The sequence below is a fragment of the Cnephaeus nilssonii genome (assembly GCF_951640355.1).
Source record: "Cnephaeus nilssonii genome assembly, chromosome: 9".
In the NCBI taxonomy this organism is placed as follows: domain Eukaryota; kingdom Metazoa; phylum Chordata; class Mammalia; order Chiroptera; family Vespertilionidae; genus Cnephaeus; species Cnephaeus nilssonii.
The window spans coordinates 83787177-83805490 of NC_137080.1; the positions used below are offsets into that span (position 1 = coordinate 83787177).

Genomic DNA, 18314 nt, shown 5'->3' on the forward strand with positions numbered 1-18314 from the left:
ACTGCCAAGGAAACCTTTGCTGGTTCAGAGTGTTCCTTCCCACCGTCACCACGCAGGGCCCCAGGTCAGGGAGCCGCGCTGAGGGGAAGCCGCCTGGAGGGGTTGCTGTGTGCTGGGCAGCCCCCTTTCGGTCTCCAGTCTCAGGGCAGGGGGCAGGAGTGCACAAATGGGGGGAGGGTTCCCCAGCCCCAGATACATCCTCTGTCTTCTGTCTTCAGCCCCAGATTTAGCTGCCTTTTCACCTCCCACGACTTCCTGCTGCCATCTGGAATGCTGGGAGGCTGGAGAACTAGAAGGAAGACTGGGGTGGGGATTGAAGGGAGGCGGCCCAGAGCTCGATCCCTTAGAAGGGAGGAGGAAAAGAAGGTGCTGGAACCCTGGTCAGAGAGTGGGTCCAGGGGGGCAGCCCCCTCTCCTCACTCTCTCAGCAGCACTGCCCAAAACAGCAGCCACCAGCTACTTCCGATTTAGAAGGAAACAGAAACTCAGATATGAAAAGATAAATATAAAATATCTCAATAATGTTTAGATAGTTGACATATTTAAACGATAAATATTTTGGACATATTGGGTTAAATATAAAATTAATTTCACCTGTTCCTCTCTGCCTTTTTAATGTGGCGACTAAAAAAATTTAAAGTAGTATATGTGGCTTGCATTACATTTATTGGCCAGTGCTAGTCTAACCCCATCCTCCGGGCCAGGAAGTTGCTGTTCTGTAAATACTTACTGCAGGGAGCTGTTTTGAACCAAATGGTTCTTTATTATACCTCAGTCTTTTGGCAATACACACGCCCATCCCTCACCCTCAGAGAGGCAGTACAATGTAGGGGTAAGAATGTGAACTTGATAGACTGAGTTTAGGTCCTTTCTTGTTTGTTTGTTTTTAAATATGTTTTTATTGGTTTTAGAGAAAGAAGAAGGGAAAAGGAGAAAAAGAAACATCAATGCGAGAGAGAAACATCCATCTGACCAATGACCTCTTGGTGCATGGGATGACGCTCTCAACCAGCCAGGGCACATTCTTGTTATTTTTAAGCTGTGTGACATTGGGCAAGTCAGTTAACCTCTCTGTGTTTTAGTTTCACGTCAGAAAAAATGGGAATAATACAAGTGCTTATCTCAAAAAGGCTTTTGCAAGGATTGTATGCGTTAATATGCACACTAAGAAGAGTGTCCAGCATACAGCAACTGCTTGTAATGGCCATATAGTTATCATTATCTAAAACATGGGGCTGCTCCTTGCTACAGTTCCATGTGCCGACGTATACTATGCCTCTTTGGGTACATTCCCTCCTCCCAATCATCTAATTGGTAACTGTTATCCTCATTTCACAGAGGAGGCATCTGTAACTCAGAGAGGTTTAGTAACTTGCCCAAAGCCACACAGCTAGTCAGTGGGTTTGCACCTGGATCTGCTCTCCTCCGGAGACTGACCCTTAAGAACCACTCTGTGCTCTCTCTCTCAATAAATGCCCACCAAGACCCTCCAAAATAACACTTCTACCCCCTCCTCTGGCTCCAGGTTCCCACCAGCATCAAAGACCTGCCAGTCTGAGAAACTTCCTGTCACAAGGCCATCCCCACGGGGTCATCTACCCCTGGGTTGCGAGTCATCAGCATGCAGGACATCCTAACTACATCGTCAACCTCGGCTCACACTGCAGGCCAACCCTTGAGCTCAGGCTCGAAGTTCACAAAGAGCTTTCTAACCCCCTGGAAGTCCAGGGGTCCGAATTATGGAGCCAATATGCATTTGATGCGCAGGATCATCGCTGAGGATGCCGAGTGGTCACTGGCCATCGTCCCCCTGCTCACAGATCTCTGCATTCGACACATTGTCAAGAACTTTCGGAGTGAGTCTGTTCCTGCCAGGAGCAGGAGGGGGAAGCCAGGAGCAGGGTGGATGGGGACAGCCTGGAGGAGAGGCCTCGGAGGCTGGGTCCTGGGCAGCCCCTCCCCTCCCACACAGAGTCCTCATCCCCACTCAGCACTTCCCTTTGACCCCTGCAGCCAGGACAGTGCCTCCTGCTGTCCCCACTTCCAGGCCCCACTAGACTCCTACCCGCAACATGCCCCCCATGCCTATGCCCTCTCCTCACCTTTCCCACTCTCTCCAACAAAACCCAGCCCAAACCTTAGCGACCTCCTCCTCCAGAAAGCCCTCCCTAGTTGACTGACCTTTATTTACGCTCTTGGAGTCTTCCGTGGCGTGTATAGGTTCTGGGTTTTTTTCTGCCCTCTGTGCACTGTAAATGCTCATCCTTTTCAAAGACAAGTTGGAGGGGGAGCTCGCTGAGGACAGGGCCATCTTTTTTTCTACAGCATCTAACACTACCTGACCTACAATATATTCCTTTGACTTGTTTGTTGTCTGCCTCCCTTCACAAGAAGAAGCGGCTTCCTCTGTTTCATTCACTCTTGAGCCCTCAGCAGTTAGAATTGTGTGGCACATAGTAGATGCTCAAAAAATTTATTTATTTTATTTTATTTATTTTATTTTATATTTTATTTTATTATTTTATTTATTTTATTATTTATTTATTTTTATTTCATTTCATTTCATTTTATCTTATCTTATTTTATTTTATTGTGAAAGAGAGGGCTAAGGGACTGCTTGGCTTGAGAAACCAAACATCCCCGTTTGCCTGCCTCCTCAGGCTTTTGTTGTAACAACAGCTTGAACTAAAATGAACTGTTAGATACTATCAGTCAGGTGAGATCCTTGAGAAGACACACGTGTCTGCAGTGTCCTTTAAGCAAGGACGTCTGGAGACTAAGCATAAAGATTCCAGTAAACACCCGGGGGCTCAGACGTGTTTGGAAAAGCCAAGGAGGGGCGGTTGTCTTCAGCCAACTCTTGTCCCATGCCTCCCCTGTCTCCCCCTGCTTTGTTTTGCTGGATGCAGAAGACAGAGGGAGGTGGTGAGCTTTCTGCTTTGAAATGTCGGGGTCCTTGAAGTGAGTTCACTGCTCTAGTTCCAATTTTACAAATCGGCCGCCATTTTTAATTCTTCAAAAAAATTTTTTTTAAATTTTTTAATGGATGAATCAAACCAGGTTGGGAGCCTCTGAAGTCAGGGATTGTCTCCTCCATCAGACTAAGTGGTGACTGAGGGCTGGACTGAGGTTCTTCCTCAGACTGGGAGCTCCCTGAGGCCAGAGGCTACGATGCCAACTTTCAGGGAAGGCGGACCCCCAAAGCCAGGGGCTGCGTCTTCCCCTCAGATGGAGCCTCCCTGAGAGTAAAGTCTGCCTTCCCTCTTCCCCCTCCCTCCCCCCTCCCTCCCCCGCTCCCTGAGGGCAGGGGAGGGTTTCCCTTGCCCCAGGGCCCCCAGGCAGGCCCAGCCCAGGGCCCCACGGGTGGTGTCCCCCACACGGTGACTCCTGCTTCCCTCCCTCGGTTCCCCAAGACAACCCGATCCTGAAGCAGCTGCTCCCGGAGCACCAGCAGAAGGTCCTGCGCCAGCTGCCCCCGGACCTGCCGCTGGCCGTGACCGCCAACCTGATCGACGACGAGGACTACTGGCACCGCTGCTGCGAGCAGCGCTGGCCCGTGTGCCACCTGGACTGCCACGGCGGCAGCTGGAAACGCCTGTTCTTCGAGCGGCACCTGGAGAACCTGATCAAGCACTTCATCCCGGACACCACGGACCCCGCCGTGATCCTGGACCTGCTGCCGCTCTGCAGGAACTACGTGCGCAGGATCCGCGTGGACCAGTTCCTCCCGCCCGTGCAGCTCCCGCCGCCGCCGCGCAGCGGGGACCAGTCGGACTCGGGCAGCGAGGGAGAGATGGAGGAGCCCTCCATGGACCACTACCAGCTGGGCGAGCTGGTGGCGGGCCTGAGCCAGCTGGAGGAGCTGGACCTGGTGTACGGCATCAAGGACTGTGGCATGAACTTCGAGTGGAACCTCTTTCTCTTCACTTACCGCGACTGCCACTCCCTGGCGGCCACCATTAAGGCCTGCCACACCCTTAAGGTACCCCGCCCCGGCCTTCTCCCCCCCCCCCCCCCCCCCCCCCGTTTCCATTCTCAGCGTCTCTCTGACCCTCTCTCACCGTCTGTGCCTCAGCTATCCTCGTCTTCCTCCGATCCTTTTCTTAGTCACAGATCGAGTGTCCTTTTATGCACCCTGCACCCAGCTGGGTTCTGGGGATGCAGAGATGAGCGAGGCACTGCCCTCCCAGTTCACCAGCTATTTATTCCTTCGACAAACATCTGCGCTCCGGGCCCTGTCCTAGGTGCTGAAGATTCCGCATCGAGCAAAATCATACCATTTGTGCCCTCTAGAGTTAACTGTCTAGTGCGGTGAAAGACACTAATCAGCAATCATGTGAATGTACAACTGCAACTAGGATATTTGCCAGATTTAGAAGAAAGAAAAAAAATTACAAAAAAAGAGAGCGTCCAGTTAAATTTGAATTCCAGATACATATTGAATATATTTTAGTATAAATAGGTCCCAGATAGTCTAGTTGGAAGAGGGAGAGCCTGCCAGGAAATCAGAGAAGGGAGACAAGGGGACACCGCATTGTGTCACCAAGCCAAGGGAGGAGTGCGTTACAAGAAGAGGGGGTGAGCCTGGCTGGTTTGGCTCAGTGGATAGAGCGTCGGCCTGCGGACTGACGGTCCCGGGTTCGATTCCTGTCAAGGGCACATGCCCTGGTTGCAGGCTCAATCCCCAGTAGGGTGCGTGCAGGAGGCAGCCTCTCAATGATTCTTTCTCATCATTGATGTTTCTATCTCTCTCTCCCTCCCCCTTCCTCTCTGAAATCAATAAAAATTATTTTTTTAAACAAAGGAAGAAGAGAGGGTGACCAGCAATGGGGTGGAGTGGAGCTGAGGACTGGACTTAGCAAAAGTGGAGGTTACTTGGGGGGAGGGGGTAGCTCTGTCGGTGGAGTGCCAGGAGCAGAGGCCCGATCGGAGTGCTGGGGTGGTTTACGAAGAGAGTGGGAAGTGAGGAAACTGGATGTCTGTGACCAACTTTTTCAAGAGCTTGGCTGTGAAAGGGGAGGAGGTAGAGTAGAAATAGATGAGGGGGGTGGGTTTTCTTAAGAAGAAACCTGCGTGTGTTTAAAACCAATGGAAATTTCCGTCCAATTGCAAGAAATGGGTTGAGTCCAGGACAGAGGGTACAGGTTCATTGACCACGGAAGGTTCCTGAGAAGGCAGGAGGGTGGGATCCAGGACTGAGGTGGGGCGGTTGGCTCTGGCCAGAGGGAAGAGCAGGTGTGGTGGGATGTTGTGTTCGGTATAGGAAGATGAGGGGTTCCCATTCAATGGCTGAGAGGCAGGAGGACGTTTACCTGCTGAGAGGAGGCTTTAGGGTGTCCCCTGAAGTTTGAGGAGGCTGGAGGAGGTTGAAAGTGTTGTAGGTTATGAGAGAATATGTTGGCCAGAGAAACAGAGTTGAGTGAGCACACAGCATTGAGGGCTATTGGTGGTTCCAGCGAAACCAACCAGTCCTGTCACGGGACATTTTCCATCATGTCAGTTGCCTGGGCACAGACATGCAGAAAATAAGTGAGTGGGCTGGACCCACGCTTGGAGCTTTGCCAGGTAGATGCAATGAAAAGGTGAGAAACAAAAGACTCTAAGCTGGCTAAGAGGGGTGGAAAGAAAGGAGAGGACTAATGGATAGGGAGGGAGTGAACAGGCCAGCCATTCTGAGGTCTCAAGTAAGAGGGAGGAGCAGAACAGTCAGGGAGAAGGAAAGGGATGGGGGCTCCCCTCTCCCATATTCATAATGCTAACCCTTCACCCGTTCTTTTATCTTTTTACTTCATCCCATCCATTTCCTGGTTCTCACCCTCCCCACTTTCTCCTGGTTCTTACCCTGAGTTCCTCTCCTTCCTATGGTGGATCTTAGCCAGCTGAGTAGGGTCCAGCAAGGGGCTGCTGGGTCAAACAGGCCTGGATTCAAAACCTGCCTCCACAGCTCAATCACCATGTAACTGGGCAAATGGTATGTCCACCCTATGCCTCCATTTTCTGCCTGCAAAGTGGAGAGAACTCATTCTACCTCACTGGGATGCTGAGGGTGAGAGATAATGGTTCTGACATGTTCTAGCAGCATGCCCAGCACATAGTAATTTCTCAAGAAATGGTAGCCTTTTCCCCCTCCTACCTGCCAGCAATTCTGCACCACTCTGCCATGTTAGATAGGCCAGCCAGGTAGCCAACACAAGGTGAGCAGCACCTCAGGCCTCCCTGTGGCTCCCTCTTCTACCTGCAGAAGGTAGGCAGGCAGGCAGGCAGATTATCCCTGGCTACCAGTTGCTATGGACCCTTTACCTGCCCACAGATCTTTTTTTTTTTTTCTGCCCACAGATCTTTAGGCTGACCCGAAGCAAGGTGGATGACAACAAGGCACGCATCCTAATCCGCAGCCTCCTGGACCACCCAGCCCTTGAGAAGCTGGACCTGTCACACAACTGCATCGGGGACCGTGGTGCACGTGCGGCCGCCAAGCTGCTGAGCCACAGCCGCCTGCGTGTGCTCAACCTGGCCAACAACCAGGTGCGCGCGCCTGGTGCCCAGTCGCTGGCTCACGCCCTGGCGCACAACACCAACCTCCTCTCCCTCAACCTGCGCCTTAACTGCATTGAGGATGAGGGCGGCCAGGCACTTGCCCACGCCTTGCAGACCAATAAGTGCCTCACCACGCTGCACCTCGGTGGTAATGAGCTGTCTGAGCCTACGGCCACCCTCCTCTCCCAGGTGCTCTCCGTCAACACCACACTCACCAAAATCAACCTGTCCTGCAACCACATTGGACTGGTGAGCCACCGCTCCTGGGGGAGGCAGGGCCAAGGAGAGGCCCTGGGCCTTGGGTGTGGGGCTGGAATCCAACTGTCATGGGGTACTTACATGAAGTGATTGTTAAGATCACAGCCTTACCTAATTCAAATTCCAGCCCTTCCATTTAGCCTCCATTTTCTCATCTGTAACATGGGGATAATAACAGTATCTACCTCAAAGCGTACTGGGAGGATTAAATTAGTTATACTGTAGATTAACCTTTGCAGGCACTGGCTAGGTCTTCAGTAATTGCTATCTGTTACTCAGGGTTATGGATATGCTTGGTACCCAATATCCATTGTTTTCCTTTCGTCCTCACTGTTACCCGGTAAAATGTGTATTCTTAACCTCACTTTACAGATGGAAAATTGAGTCTCAGAGACGTTAGTGAGTTGCCTGAGAGCAACCAATCAGTAGGAGGTGGCAAAGCTGTGATTAAACCCAGGACTGATCAAAAGCTGGGGTTCTTTCCAATAGACAAATGTCTCTCTAATTTCCTTAATCAAGTTTCAGAGTAAGAAATGCAATTTATATGAACAGCTGGTGAACATATACAAGAATATAATATAATTGAAATGTACTGTTACTGATTGGTATATCTGCTGATGTTTTCCTTTATCGTCTACCTCATTTTTTTTTATAAATGCTTCTGTATTACATTGACTTTGCAACAAACACACTATTGGGTCACAACCATAGAATAGCAGCATTCTGCCTCCCAATATGAAATTCTTTCACGTTGGGCCCAGCCCACCCACCCCAGATGGGGGAGGGGGTAGCTCTGGCACTGAGGAGTAGCGAAGAGGGCCCTCTGTGTACTCCCCTTAGGGCCCTGCATCTTCTACCACACCCCCCATGGAACAGTCTTGCTCACACTCACTATCTCCAGAGGGGTGCTCTTGGCTGCAAGTAACAGAGACCGTAGGCAGCAATTGGCTGAAACAAGAGGAACGTTCATTATGTCCCATTATCAGAAGCCCCAGGGTTGGGGGTCCTGGGGTTGGAAATTCCTTGGCTCAGTGCCAGCCTCTGCTCTCCCATCCCAGTCACATGTCATGGCCTCTCTGGGCTCCTCGTGTGGCCCCAGGATGGCTGCTGCAGCTCACAGAGGACAGAGTGGAGTAGAGAATGTCAGCGTGCTGCACAAATACACCAAGTACTGTTCTGTGAAACTTCTGTTCCAGTCACATCTCTCTATAAATATGCATATGAGTGTGTGTGATCCTGGGTGGTGATGTAAAAATACGACCCTTTCCCTGTGCTCCTTTCCCAGGATGGCGGGAAGCAGCTCCTGGAAGGCATGTCAGACAACAAGACCCTCCTGGAGTTTGACCTGCGCCTGTCCGATGTCGCCCAGGAGAGCGAGTACCTCATTGGCCAGGCCCTCTGTGCCAACCGCGAAGAAGCCCGCCAGCGGGGCTTGAATCCCAGCCACTTCACAGCACCACTCAAGGGCCCTGAGAACCCTGTGGGATAGGATAGGGGACGGGGCTGGGGCAGTAAGCACACCTGGGTCACTGCCCCACCCCCACCCCGCAGTTCATGCCCCATGATGCCTGCTGCAGAGTGTCACACTGGTCCACAGAGGGTGGGGGAGACCACGGAGATCCTGGGGGTGTAGTCAAAGGTTGAGTGCATGTATACATAATGTTTCCTATTAGGATTATGATTTCCAGGATGTAAGCTCCCCATTCTATATAGAATAATAAATTTTCATCAAGAACCTGAACAGTGCCCAGCCGGTATGGCTCAGTAGTTGAGCATCAATTCCTGGTCAGGCCACATGCCCAGGTTGCGCGTTCGATCCCCAGTGTGGGGTGTGCGGGAGGCAGCTGATCAATGATTCTCTCTCATCATTGATGTTTCTATCTCTCTCTCCCTCTCCCTTCCTCTCTGAAATCAATTAAAAAAAATTTTTTTAAAAAAGGGTTGAGTGCACCAAGATGTGAGGAGGGGGATGGACCTAGGGTAGGGGGAGAAGGAGTATTAAATAGGACCCAGACCACAACCCAGGGAGAAGGTATTACTAGAACCCCTGAAATAAATGACTTCTTCCAGGTATAAGGAGAGGCAGAGAGAACTCGGAGGGACTGTGCCTGCCCAGACTCCCCATGGGGCTACCCATGACCCTGACCCTCATCCCCACATCTTCCTCTTTACTGAACAGATCTTTGACCTTTTAACCTTCTCCCTCTCTCTCTTTCTCCCTGTCCCAAATCCTGCTACAACAGAACTTTGGCCTGGCTCTTCCATCCTCACCCCTGCAGATCCCACCTCCCTATTACTAGACTCTGCTTAAGTAACTCTGCTTAAGTCCACAGGCCATGACATCCCCTAACCTTCCCCACAACCTGGAAAGAGGGAAACAGAGGTGACAGGAGGGACTCAGCTGGGCCTCCCCAGAGAGCTTCTCATGGGGGAGGGAGATGGTGGGGGAAGTGCCACGCTGGGAAGGGAAGTCAGTGAGTCATCCGAAACTTTATTTTCCACCAGTTTGATTTGTACAATCTTTGCGCTTGGAAATCCATGACAGAAAGGCCACAGTGTGATGCACCCAATTGACAGAGACCTGTCTTCCCAGCCAGGCTCAGCCCACCTCACAAGCCCTTGTGCCCAGGACACATGGAGCCTTCCAGGTGACCTCCAGGAGCCCCCATCACTCTGTGGCTGCCCACCCTGGAGCCACACCCACAGAAGCCACGTCCACCCAGGGGCCCACGAGGGGACCTGACTGATGGCTTCAGGCTGAGCCCCATCTCCCATCCTCCTCAGGCTGAGGGACTCCAGAACCTCCAGATCTGTTTTCAAAGGGTGGGCCATGGGCTGCAACCACAGCCTCAGGGTGCCTGCTCTCTGGGGGCTCCTTCCAGCAAGCAGGCGCTGAGCAGAGCACCAAAGGGGGCTTGGGAGTGACTGCACATGTGTGCCTGTCCGGGCAACCTAGAGTCTGTCTGTGCCTGACACCCTCTGACAGTTCCAGAGTGCAAATGCGTAGGTGTGAGGGTGAGTGTGTGTGTGTGTGTGCGTGTGTGTGTGTGTGTGTGTGTGTACATAGCCACAGCTGCTAGCAGAGGTTCTAATTAGAGAAACAAGAACATTCAGTGTAAAGTTTAATTTTAGAGAGTAATTAATTTTCTGGTTTTCCTTTTCCCGGGCAATCAATAAAGCTACCAAGGAAATAGACCAAAGAATTGGTTTCTAAGTCTGTGCGTGTGTGGGAGGTGAGGCTGTCTGTGTGAGACCTGGGCAGAAATGGTCAATACAGGCAAAAGTAATAACAGGGCCCCCCGTTACCTCCTCCCAGCTTTGACTCAGTCTCAGAAACGAGCCTGAGGGAGGAGGAGCTGAGTTCCTCCCTCCTTGGAGCCAGGAGGTGGCCAGGCTGCCGCCGCACAAGGGCAAGACATGCCAGCTGGCCAAGAACTGGGGCCTGAGGCCACAGCTCACCATCTGTACCTCACAGATGTCCGCTCAGAGGAAAAAGGGGTGCTCCAACCGCCAGGCCCCCGAGGAGCACAGACTCGGGGTCCAGGCGGGTTCAGTGCTGGCAGGCAGGTAGGCACCGCTGCCCGGGGAATTATAACGGCAGCTGTTCCCTCCTGCCCAAGCCTCCCCTTCGGCCTCTTCTCCCTTCCCATTCGGTCATCTCCGCAGGAAAATAAAGCTCAACTGCAAGGGGCCACAGACTGTGGTGGCCCCACAATCTGTGCCTCCCAAGTTCCCCCCAGAAAAGGAGGGCAGGGGAGCCAGAGATGTTGCATAGGTGGAGGCCATGCCTTGGAGGCTGCAGGCCCAGCCTGGCTGAGGGAGACGGGAGAGGCTGCAGGAGGGGAGGAGGAAGCTCCGATGGATGGCTTGGGAGACGTGAGAAGCGTCAGGGGTGAGCAATGTCAGGCGGCCCCAGGGTTATCCTCTCCAGCTTGAAATCTGAGCTCAATCCCTAGCCTCTAAGTCTGCTGTGAAAACTTCAGCCGGGAGAGTTGGGAGGGTGGGGTGGGAGGTTGTACACAGACATGCACACTGAAGCACATAAGGGTGGGGGTGTGGGGAGTGAAGGCGACATCAGAACTCTGGGGGAACCAGATGTGGGGCCAGGGCCCTATGGCGATGATGGCGGGACGCGCCTTTGAAGAACCTGGGACACAGCAGGGCTTCTTCAGCCCACAGGAGAGGGGAGGGTGAAGGGGGTGGGCAAGATTTAGAGGATCCCTGGCTCTGACCTGCCACGGGATCGAGTGTTTCTCCAACTGGGGCTTGTGACAACGTCCTCAGCCCTGCAGAGGCAAGGTGTGGGCACCCCAAAGACACACCCCCCCTTGGAGGTCCTTTCACTCCCATCTGCTTCCAGAGCGCCCCATCACTCAGCTCCAGCTCCCTGTCTCCCCGCTCAGTCATTCACCTTGTTTTCCTTTTCCCTGGCAATGTCATTCACCAAACAGAACGCCGTTTGGGTGGGATCTCACCCTCTCTGCAGGGGGTGCCCTCCCAGAAGCCAGGGGAGGAGGCTGCTGCCCAGAGGCCTCAGAAAGGACCGAGGGACACTGTCCTGCCCTTGGCCCCTGGCAACGGCCCTCAGCGCCAGGGAGCAAGGGGGGAGGGACGAGAGTGACATCTGTGTGGGGAGCAGTCTCTCTGGGACCCAAACTCCAGGGGCCCAGTGAAACAAACAACCGTGGTGGGAGTGGCAGAAAGGGAACCCCGGTCTCTGGGGCACACGCCAAGAGGAGGGTAGCAACATGTCCAAGGTTTTGAGATGGAGTATCGGTTTTGAGATGGGGGCTGACACCTGGCCGGGCCTCAGACCCACTGAATTCTTTAGCTGGTTGGAAGCCAGCCGGGCTGTTCACCAAACCACGGCCCCTCAGTAGAGAGTGGCCCTGGGGAGCCAGGCAGCGAAAGGAGAGCCCCAGTTCCCCCTCCTCACAGCCTCTGAACCTCCCCAGCTGCACAGCAAAGGCCTCTCACTTGAGAGGAGGCCCAAGGCGGGTCCCACAGCACAGTGGCCACCTAACAGTCAGAAGATGGTGGAAGGGCTGGGCGGGATCTGGAGTGCCTCTAGGGAGGAAGGGGTCCCCTTAGGAACTCGGGGGCGGGGCTGGAAAGAGCCGACTCCGCCCCAGAGGAAATCTCCAGGAACCGCCGGCCCCTCCCACCCATCTTTCTCCTTATGTACACGGAAGGCGGGGGTCTCAGCCCCATGGGTCTGTCCCGCTCACCCTTGCCTCCCTCCACCCCCTCCGTGCTCAGCACAGCCTGCCATCACCGAGACCCCCCTGCCACAGGCAGGGACGCAGTCCGGCAGGGGCAGCAGGAGGACGGCGGGCTTTTCGAGAGCCGGTGGTCACAGTGAGGTCTCCACGCAGGAGCCGTGGCGGTGCAGCGGCCGGTGGCTGTGGCCCAGACACCCCTCCTGCCGGTGCACGATGAGAACCGGAAAGTAGAGGGCGTCGTGGTAGGGCGGGGGCGGCCCGGCCTCCTCCTCGTCGTCCTCGTCGTCCCCCATGCTGGCCTGGCTGGACAGCCGCGTCTGCTCGGTGGGGCAGCTCGCCTCGTTGACGCTCCCGCTCCGGCTGCGCCACAGGCAGCTGCGCCGCGAGCCGTAGAGGCGACCGAGCGAGAAGCGGCTGCCCCCGCAGCCCGGCCCTCCGCCGGGCCCCGGGCCGGCCCGCGGGCTGGCGCAGATGCTCAGGGCGCTGCGCGAGAAGATGGACGAGCTGCTGACGGCGCGCTGGCAGTGCTCGCAGCTGCGCCGGTAGGGGGCCACGCCCGCCGCGCCCGGGCCGCCCACCCCGCCGTAGCGGCAGGTGGGCGCGTAGCCGCCGGCCGCGCCCCCGGCGCCGCGCGCCGCCAGCCCCGCCAAGTCCATGAGCACCGCCTCCGAGTAGCTGGGCACGAGCTGCTGGTTGGAGCGGATGTGCCACTCCAGCTCCGTGCTGTCCACCGTGTTGACCCGCGGCAGGCGGTGGGTGAGCGGGGGCAGCAGCTCGTCGCTGGGGCTCAGGCCGCCGCCCGCGCTGCTGGCGGAGCCCGGGCCCTCCAGGCCGAAGAGCTTCTCCACGTGGTAGTGCGCGTAGGCCGTGCGGTACTCCGCCAGCACGCGCAGCGGCCACGACAGCGTCAGCAGCGCCGCGGCCCAGAAGGCCGAGGAGCAGGCGTACCACGGCGGCCGGGCCGGGTCCGGGAAGGCCACCATGAACTCGCGGAAGTCCACGTTCTTGAGGTGCATGCCCTCGCGCGCCTCCATGTAGTCATCCAGGCCCTCGTTCTCGGCGAAGAAGCGCGCGCGCTGGCACAGGTAGGCGTTCTCGGCCTCCACGCTGGCGAAGCTGAAGCACTTGGTGAAGCGCAGCCGCGTGGCGGGCGCGCCCTCCAGCCCCACGAGCGCCTTGGAGACGTCGCGGACCCCGCAGCGCGCGTAGTCGAACTCGGCCTCCGCCACGTGCGTGTTGACGCGTTCGTGATAGACCTGGGGCGCCGTGGGGGAAGGAGGTGGGAGTCACTTGTCTGCTCATCCTCGCCCGCCCCATCACCGCTCTTGTTGCCTGGTCAGACCCTAAGCCTATCCGGGTTTTGATCCCGGTTGGAGCCGGGTAGGATCCTCTCAGGCGTTTTATAGAGAAACGGAGGCCCTCAGTTTAATTGTGAGTTAGAGATGAGGGCAGGAATCAACCTCATCCCTACCAGTGTGCGTTCTAATTGTAATTAAACTCTGCTTCCTTTGGCGGTCACGCCCTGGCCCCCAGCTTGCCTGGCCCTTTAGCCTGTTTCCATCGTCCCACACTGTCCCCTCCTCACCACAGCCTGCCTGTCCTGCCTTTTACAGCTGTGTTTCCAAATGGGCCCCAGAGGAGCTCCCTATCCAAGGCCTTTGTCTCTGGCCTCCCTGTTCACACCTTAGCAATCACGTGTCCCCCCTCCTGATTCTTAAGGCCCCAGGCTGCTTCTGCTGACCCATCCCAGTACTGAGACTGAGATCACCCTCATCTGGGAAAATCATCCTCCTCTTCCTCCATGTCTCTTAAAAAATGTTTTTATTGATTTCAGAGAGGAAGGGAGAGGTAGAGATAGATAGAAACATCAATGATGAGAGAGAATCATTGATCAGCTGCCTCCTGCACGCCCCACACTGGGGATTGAGCCCGCAACCCGGCATGTGCCCTGATGGGAATGGAACGGTGACCTCCTGGCCTCCTGGTTCATAGGTCAATGCTCAACCACTGAGCCCCCACAGTGGGCCCTCCAGGGCTCTTGATATGTCTACTCCTGGAGGGCCCAGGAGGTGCTGATGGATTATCCCCACCTCTACCACTATCCATGTGGCCTCCCATGCCTACCTCCACCTTTTTTCCAGCTGACCCCCACCTCTGGGAGCCTTGGACTTGGGACCTAGGGCCCTGGGCTTGAGTCTAGCACTACCACTTAGAAGCTGCAGACCTTAGTCAAGTCCCTGAGCTAAGGCCTCCTTACCTGTGCAAGAGGACTTGGAAGCAACCACTGCACTGAACAGGTGAGGGCATGCTGTGAGACTGTGCATATGAAGCGGTCTCCACCATTAAGCAATAAACAGTATAGACCCTGGAGCCAGACTGCCTGGGTCCAAACCTCAGCTCCCTCACATACTAGCTCTTTGACTTTGGGCAAATTACATAACCTATCCAAGCCTCGGTTTCCTCATCTGTAAAATGGGGATAATAGTTAACTACCTCATTGGGTCATTATGAAAGTTAAATAATTTGATGTTCGTAAAGTACTTAGAGCAGCCTGCCTGCTGGTGTTTGCTGTTATTATTATGGTGGTTGTTACCGCCCTCCTGTTGCAGTGCCCACCAGAGCTCACTGCTGCCTCTGCTCCTCCCCCTGGGGACAGTCAGGCACAGTTGGAGCAGATGTGCACCCTCCTCCCATGGGAACTGACCAGTGCTCCCCTCCAGCCCCTCACCTGGGTGGTGGTGTAGGCGTCTCCGTTGCGGTATCGAGTGACTTGGCGGGTGCGGCGGACGTAGTGGTAGCTGATGGCCTTCCACCAGATGCAGGGTGTGGCCTGCTGCATGCGGCCCACACGCTCCCGGACACTGCTCACATCAACACGATGCTGCAGCTCATGGCGGGCTTGGCAGTGCCAGCACTCCACCAGATAGACAGCGTACAGCATGAGCAGGAAGGCCAGGGGGATGTAGACATAGCCGTTGGAGCAGGGGCTGTCATGGTACATGAGGCTGTTGCCCTGATAGGCGCTGCTGAAGGTGAGGCGGGTCACCGTGGTGACGTGGCACCAGGCCACGGCCCCCAGGCAGCCGTACATGAGCAGGGAGAGCAGCAGGCACTTCCAGTGGGACTCACGGCAGAGGGACTTGGTGAAAGAGGGCTGGATGGGACGCTGCTACTCAGAGGGACAGGAAGAGGGGCCAAGATGAGAAGGAAGTGGGACAGTGGCAGGACCCAGAACAGAGACGGATGCAGGGATGGCGGGGCAGAGGCCAGCATCAGAGATGACAGGCAGAGACCGGCAGGGATTATGGAGAGAACATGGGAGACCGAGAGGGGAGCCAAGGACCAGAGATAAACATAGAAGTGACCCAGAGTGAGCCGCAGGGACAGGAAAAGGGAACAGAATGCCAATACAGGGAAGTGCAAAGAGACAGACACCCCAAGAAGCAGGAAGAGGTCAGCGCCAGAAGATGGAGGGAGGAGGCCCAGGTGGCCAACACAGATGGATAGGATGGCACCCGGAGAAACAGAGTCCAAGGACAGGCGCAAAGGCGGCAGTGGAGCAGGAGAGAGTGGATGGGGAAGACAGGGGAGGACAGACAGGCGTCAGCGAAGGCAGCTCCCCAGCCCGGCCCCCTTCCAGATGCCTCACTGACTCCACCTTCCCACTTAACAGTGGGGCCCTCACTTCCAGGCTTCCGGTCCTACCATCTGGAGGGCCCCTCCTCTCTGGCCCATCCACCTCCATGTCCCTCACAGACAATTAGCCTCACACCTCCTTTGGGGAGGCCCCAGGAAACCTCAGGCCCTGTACCCTTCCCCATGCTCTGCGCCCCAGGCCCTCTGTGAGTCTCCCTCTTATACCCTAACACCCTTCCGCTGTTCTAAGATGGGAGGGAGGGGGCTGGCGTCCCTGCACAAAAGGCATTCCCGGAGGAGATATCTAGAAGGGCAGAGGCATGGGGGGCAGGGGGGCGAGGGGATGTCAAACCGGGGCTGGGGGTAGGAAGGAAGACCTTTGCAGCTCAGTCATTTGTCAAGAGAGAATGATTTTTGGTCCTCTCCGGGGGCCTGTTTGATTGTTAAAGCACTTGGTGAGTTCTGCCCGACAGTCTTCCCACTGACTTGTTTACATGTCTGGCTCTGCCACTAGACTGGGTATTCCTGAGGGCAGGGCCCCGTCTCTTTGCATCCTGGCTGCCTACCATGGTGCTGGCACCCAAAAGCCACTTAATAGATAGGTATTGAGTTGGATTTCTGGTGGTGCCGGGCTTTCCCACTCCTCCTCCCTGCTGTCTAGCTTTAGGAACCTCGCACACACCCGCCTGCTGAGATCCTGACTTATTCCCAGAGCCTGACCTGCAGGCTAGCCAGGGGACAGGAGAAAGGATGGGAAAGAAGGGGACAGCTGTTGCTGTCCGGGGGCAGTGGGCCCTGGACTTGGTGTGAAGTCAAAGGAAAGATCTGGAAGTGTAGTGGGCTAGGAAATAGCACACAGCATAAACAAACCCGGTTAGGGTCCACGAACCTTTCGGGGAGCCTTGTCCTTGGGGTGTGCATCTGTGCCCCCTCCTGGGTGTGCACGTGTCCCAGTGAGAGCACACCTGACAGGGACCCTCCCTGCAGGCCCCTCTGCCTGCGCTGCTGCCCTGGCTCAGTGTGCATGTGTGTGCACGGGAGATGGGGTGCTCCTGGTACTTTCCTTAGTCTCTTTGTCTCCAGGTTCAGAGGACTGAAGAGTAAGGCCTCGGAGTAGGGATATGCTTAGTACCAGCACTGTGCAGGATCCCTGGTCTCAGGGTCCTCTGGGCGGGGGACTGCATGAACAGTGGCAGAAAGAGGTGCACCCCCCCCACACACACACACACACACTCCTAGTGATGGGCTGGGGAAGGTATGGGGGGAAGGTGGGTGTCGCCTCTCTACACATTTGACCTTCTTAGCTCAGATGATACCACTATTTCCCCCTAGTATTCTCCTGCCTCTGTAGCCCCCACAAATCGCCCTTCCTGGCCTTCAGGATAGCATCCCCTCTGCGATCTAGGATCCCGGCCACTATCCCCACCCGGATCCGCCCGGGGTCCGCGAGGCCCCGCCCCTAGGCCCCGCCCCCTGCCCAGGACCCCCGAGCCCCGCCCCTAGCGCGGCCCCTTCCCCGCCACCACGGACAGCTCCCGCCGCCGGGTGGGGACAGCTACGCGGGACTGCGGCTGCCGCGGCCGGCTAGGGGTGCGGGGCGCTGGCCGCGCTGCGGCGGAACCGGCGGGGGCCGCGCGGCGGGGGATGGGGGGCTAGGCTGCGGCCGCGCCCGGGGAAGGGGCTCCTCCGGCTCTCACCTCCTCTCGGGCGGGGCCCTCGTCCGCCGCCGCCGCTGCCGTGGGCTCCTCCGGGACCCCGGGGCCGCCACCGCCGCCGCCGCCTCCGGCGCTCTCTCCCGCGGCCGAGCCAGGGGGGGACATGGCGTAGAGGGGGCGCGTCGAGCTCAGGGCCTCCCGGGGGGCTGCCGGGGGCCCGGGGCATCCTGCGCGGGCCCTGGGGAGGGGGTGGGAGGGGGCGGGGCCCTCGCTGCTCCCCACCCCCCGCACGGGGGGAGGGGGTCTGTAAAGGGCACCGGGGGTAAGGGGCTAGGGGCTAGGGGTGGGCAGGCGGGCTGGGGGGCCGGGCTGGGGGGGCCGGGGCCGGGGGCGGGTGTCACCTTGAGGCCCGCGCGGCGCCGCTCCGCCTCCCGCCCGCTCCCGCCGCCGCCTTTTGTCTGAGCCGAGCTGAAGCCAGCGCGCCCCCCCTCTTCCTCCCAGCGCAGGAGCCCCGCCCCCAGCCCCCCAAACTCCGCCTTCCCCAAGCCTATCGAATAACCACCCCCCAAAGAGGAGAAGCAACAGGGGCTCCCCGCACCCCTTCCCCACTCCTAGCCCTACTAACCATGCTTAGGCGCGGGCGCGCGCGCGCGCGCACACACACACACACACACACACACACACACACTCACCATCCTGGGAAGATCTATGAAAGTGAGTCTTGGAACCCTAGGAAGATTCTTACTCCCAGCTGGGTGGTAAAGGATAAGGCAGGAGCCAGACCCAACTGAACCTGGATGGAACAGGGCAAAAGGGAAAGGATGGAGCTATTCGTGAGAAAGGACTAACAGAGGGCAGAGAGGACATTGGAACCGGCCTACACAGACCATCTTCCTTCCCGAGAAGTACACCCCAGAGAAGCAAAGAAGTGTGTACATTGTCCTATGCTGGAGATCAGGACACCAGAGTTCCAATTTTTTAAAAATCCTCACCCAAGGATATCCTT

General features: G+C 56.5%; 2 protein-coding genes across 2 annotated transcripts; one reads left to right on the forward strand and one right to left on the reverse strand.

The window, feature by feature from the left end:
• Positions 1–1750: 1750 nt before the first annotated feature.
• Positions 1751–8284, forward strand: DRC5 (dynein regulatory complex subunit 5; the record flags this gene model as incomplete). The annotated part of the gene is made up of 4 exons (XM_079781630.1): positions 1751–1856; positions 3414–3982; positions 6337–6786; positions 8081–8284. 4 exons carry the CDS (start codon positions 1751–1753, stop codon positions 8282–8284), a joined length of 1329 nt encoding a protein of 442 aa, XP_079637756.1.
• Positions 8285–12148: 3864 nt separating this feature from the next.
• Positions 12149–17473, reverse strand: TMEM151B (transmembrane protein 151B; the record flags this gene model as incomplete). The annotated part of the gene is made up of 3 exons (XM_079781445.1): positions 12149–13273; positions 14746–15186; positions 17351–17473. The coding sequence occupies 3 exons, from the start codon at positions 17471–17473 to the stop codon at positions 12149–12151; spliced, it is 1689 nt and encodes a 562-aa protein (XP_079637571.1).
• Positions 17474–18314: the final 841 nt, after the last annotated feature.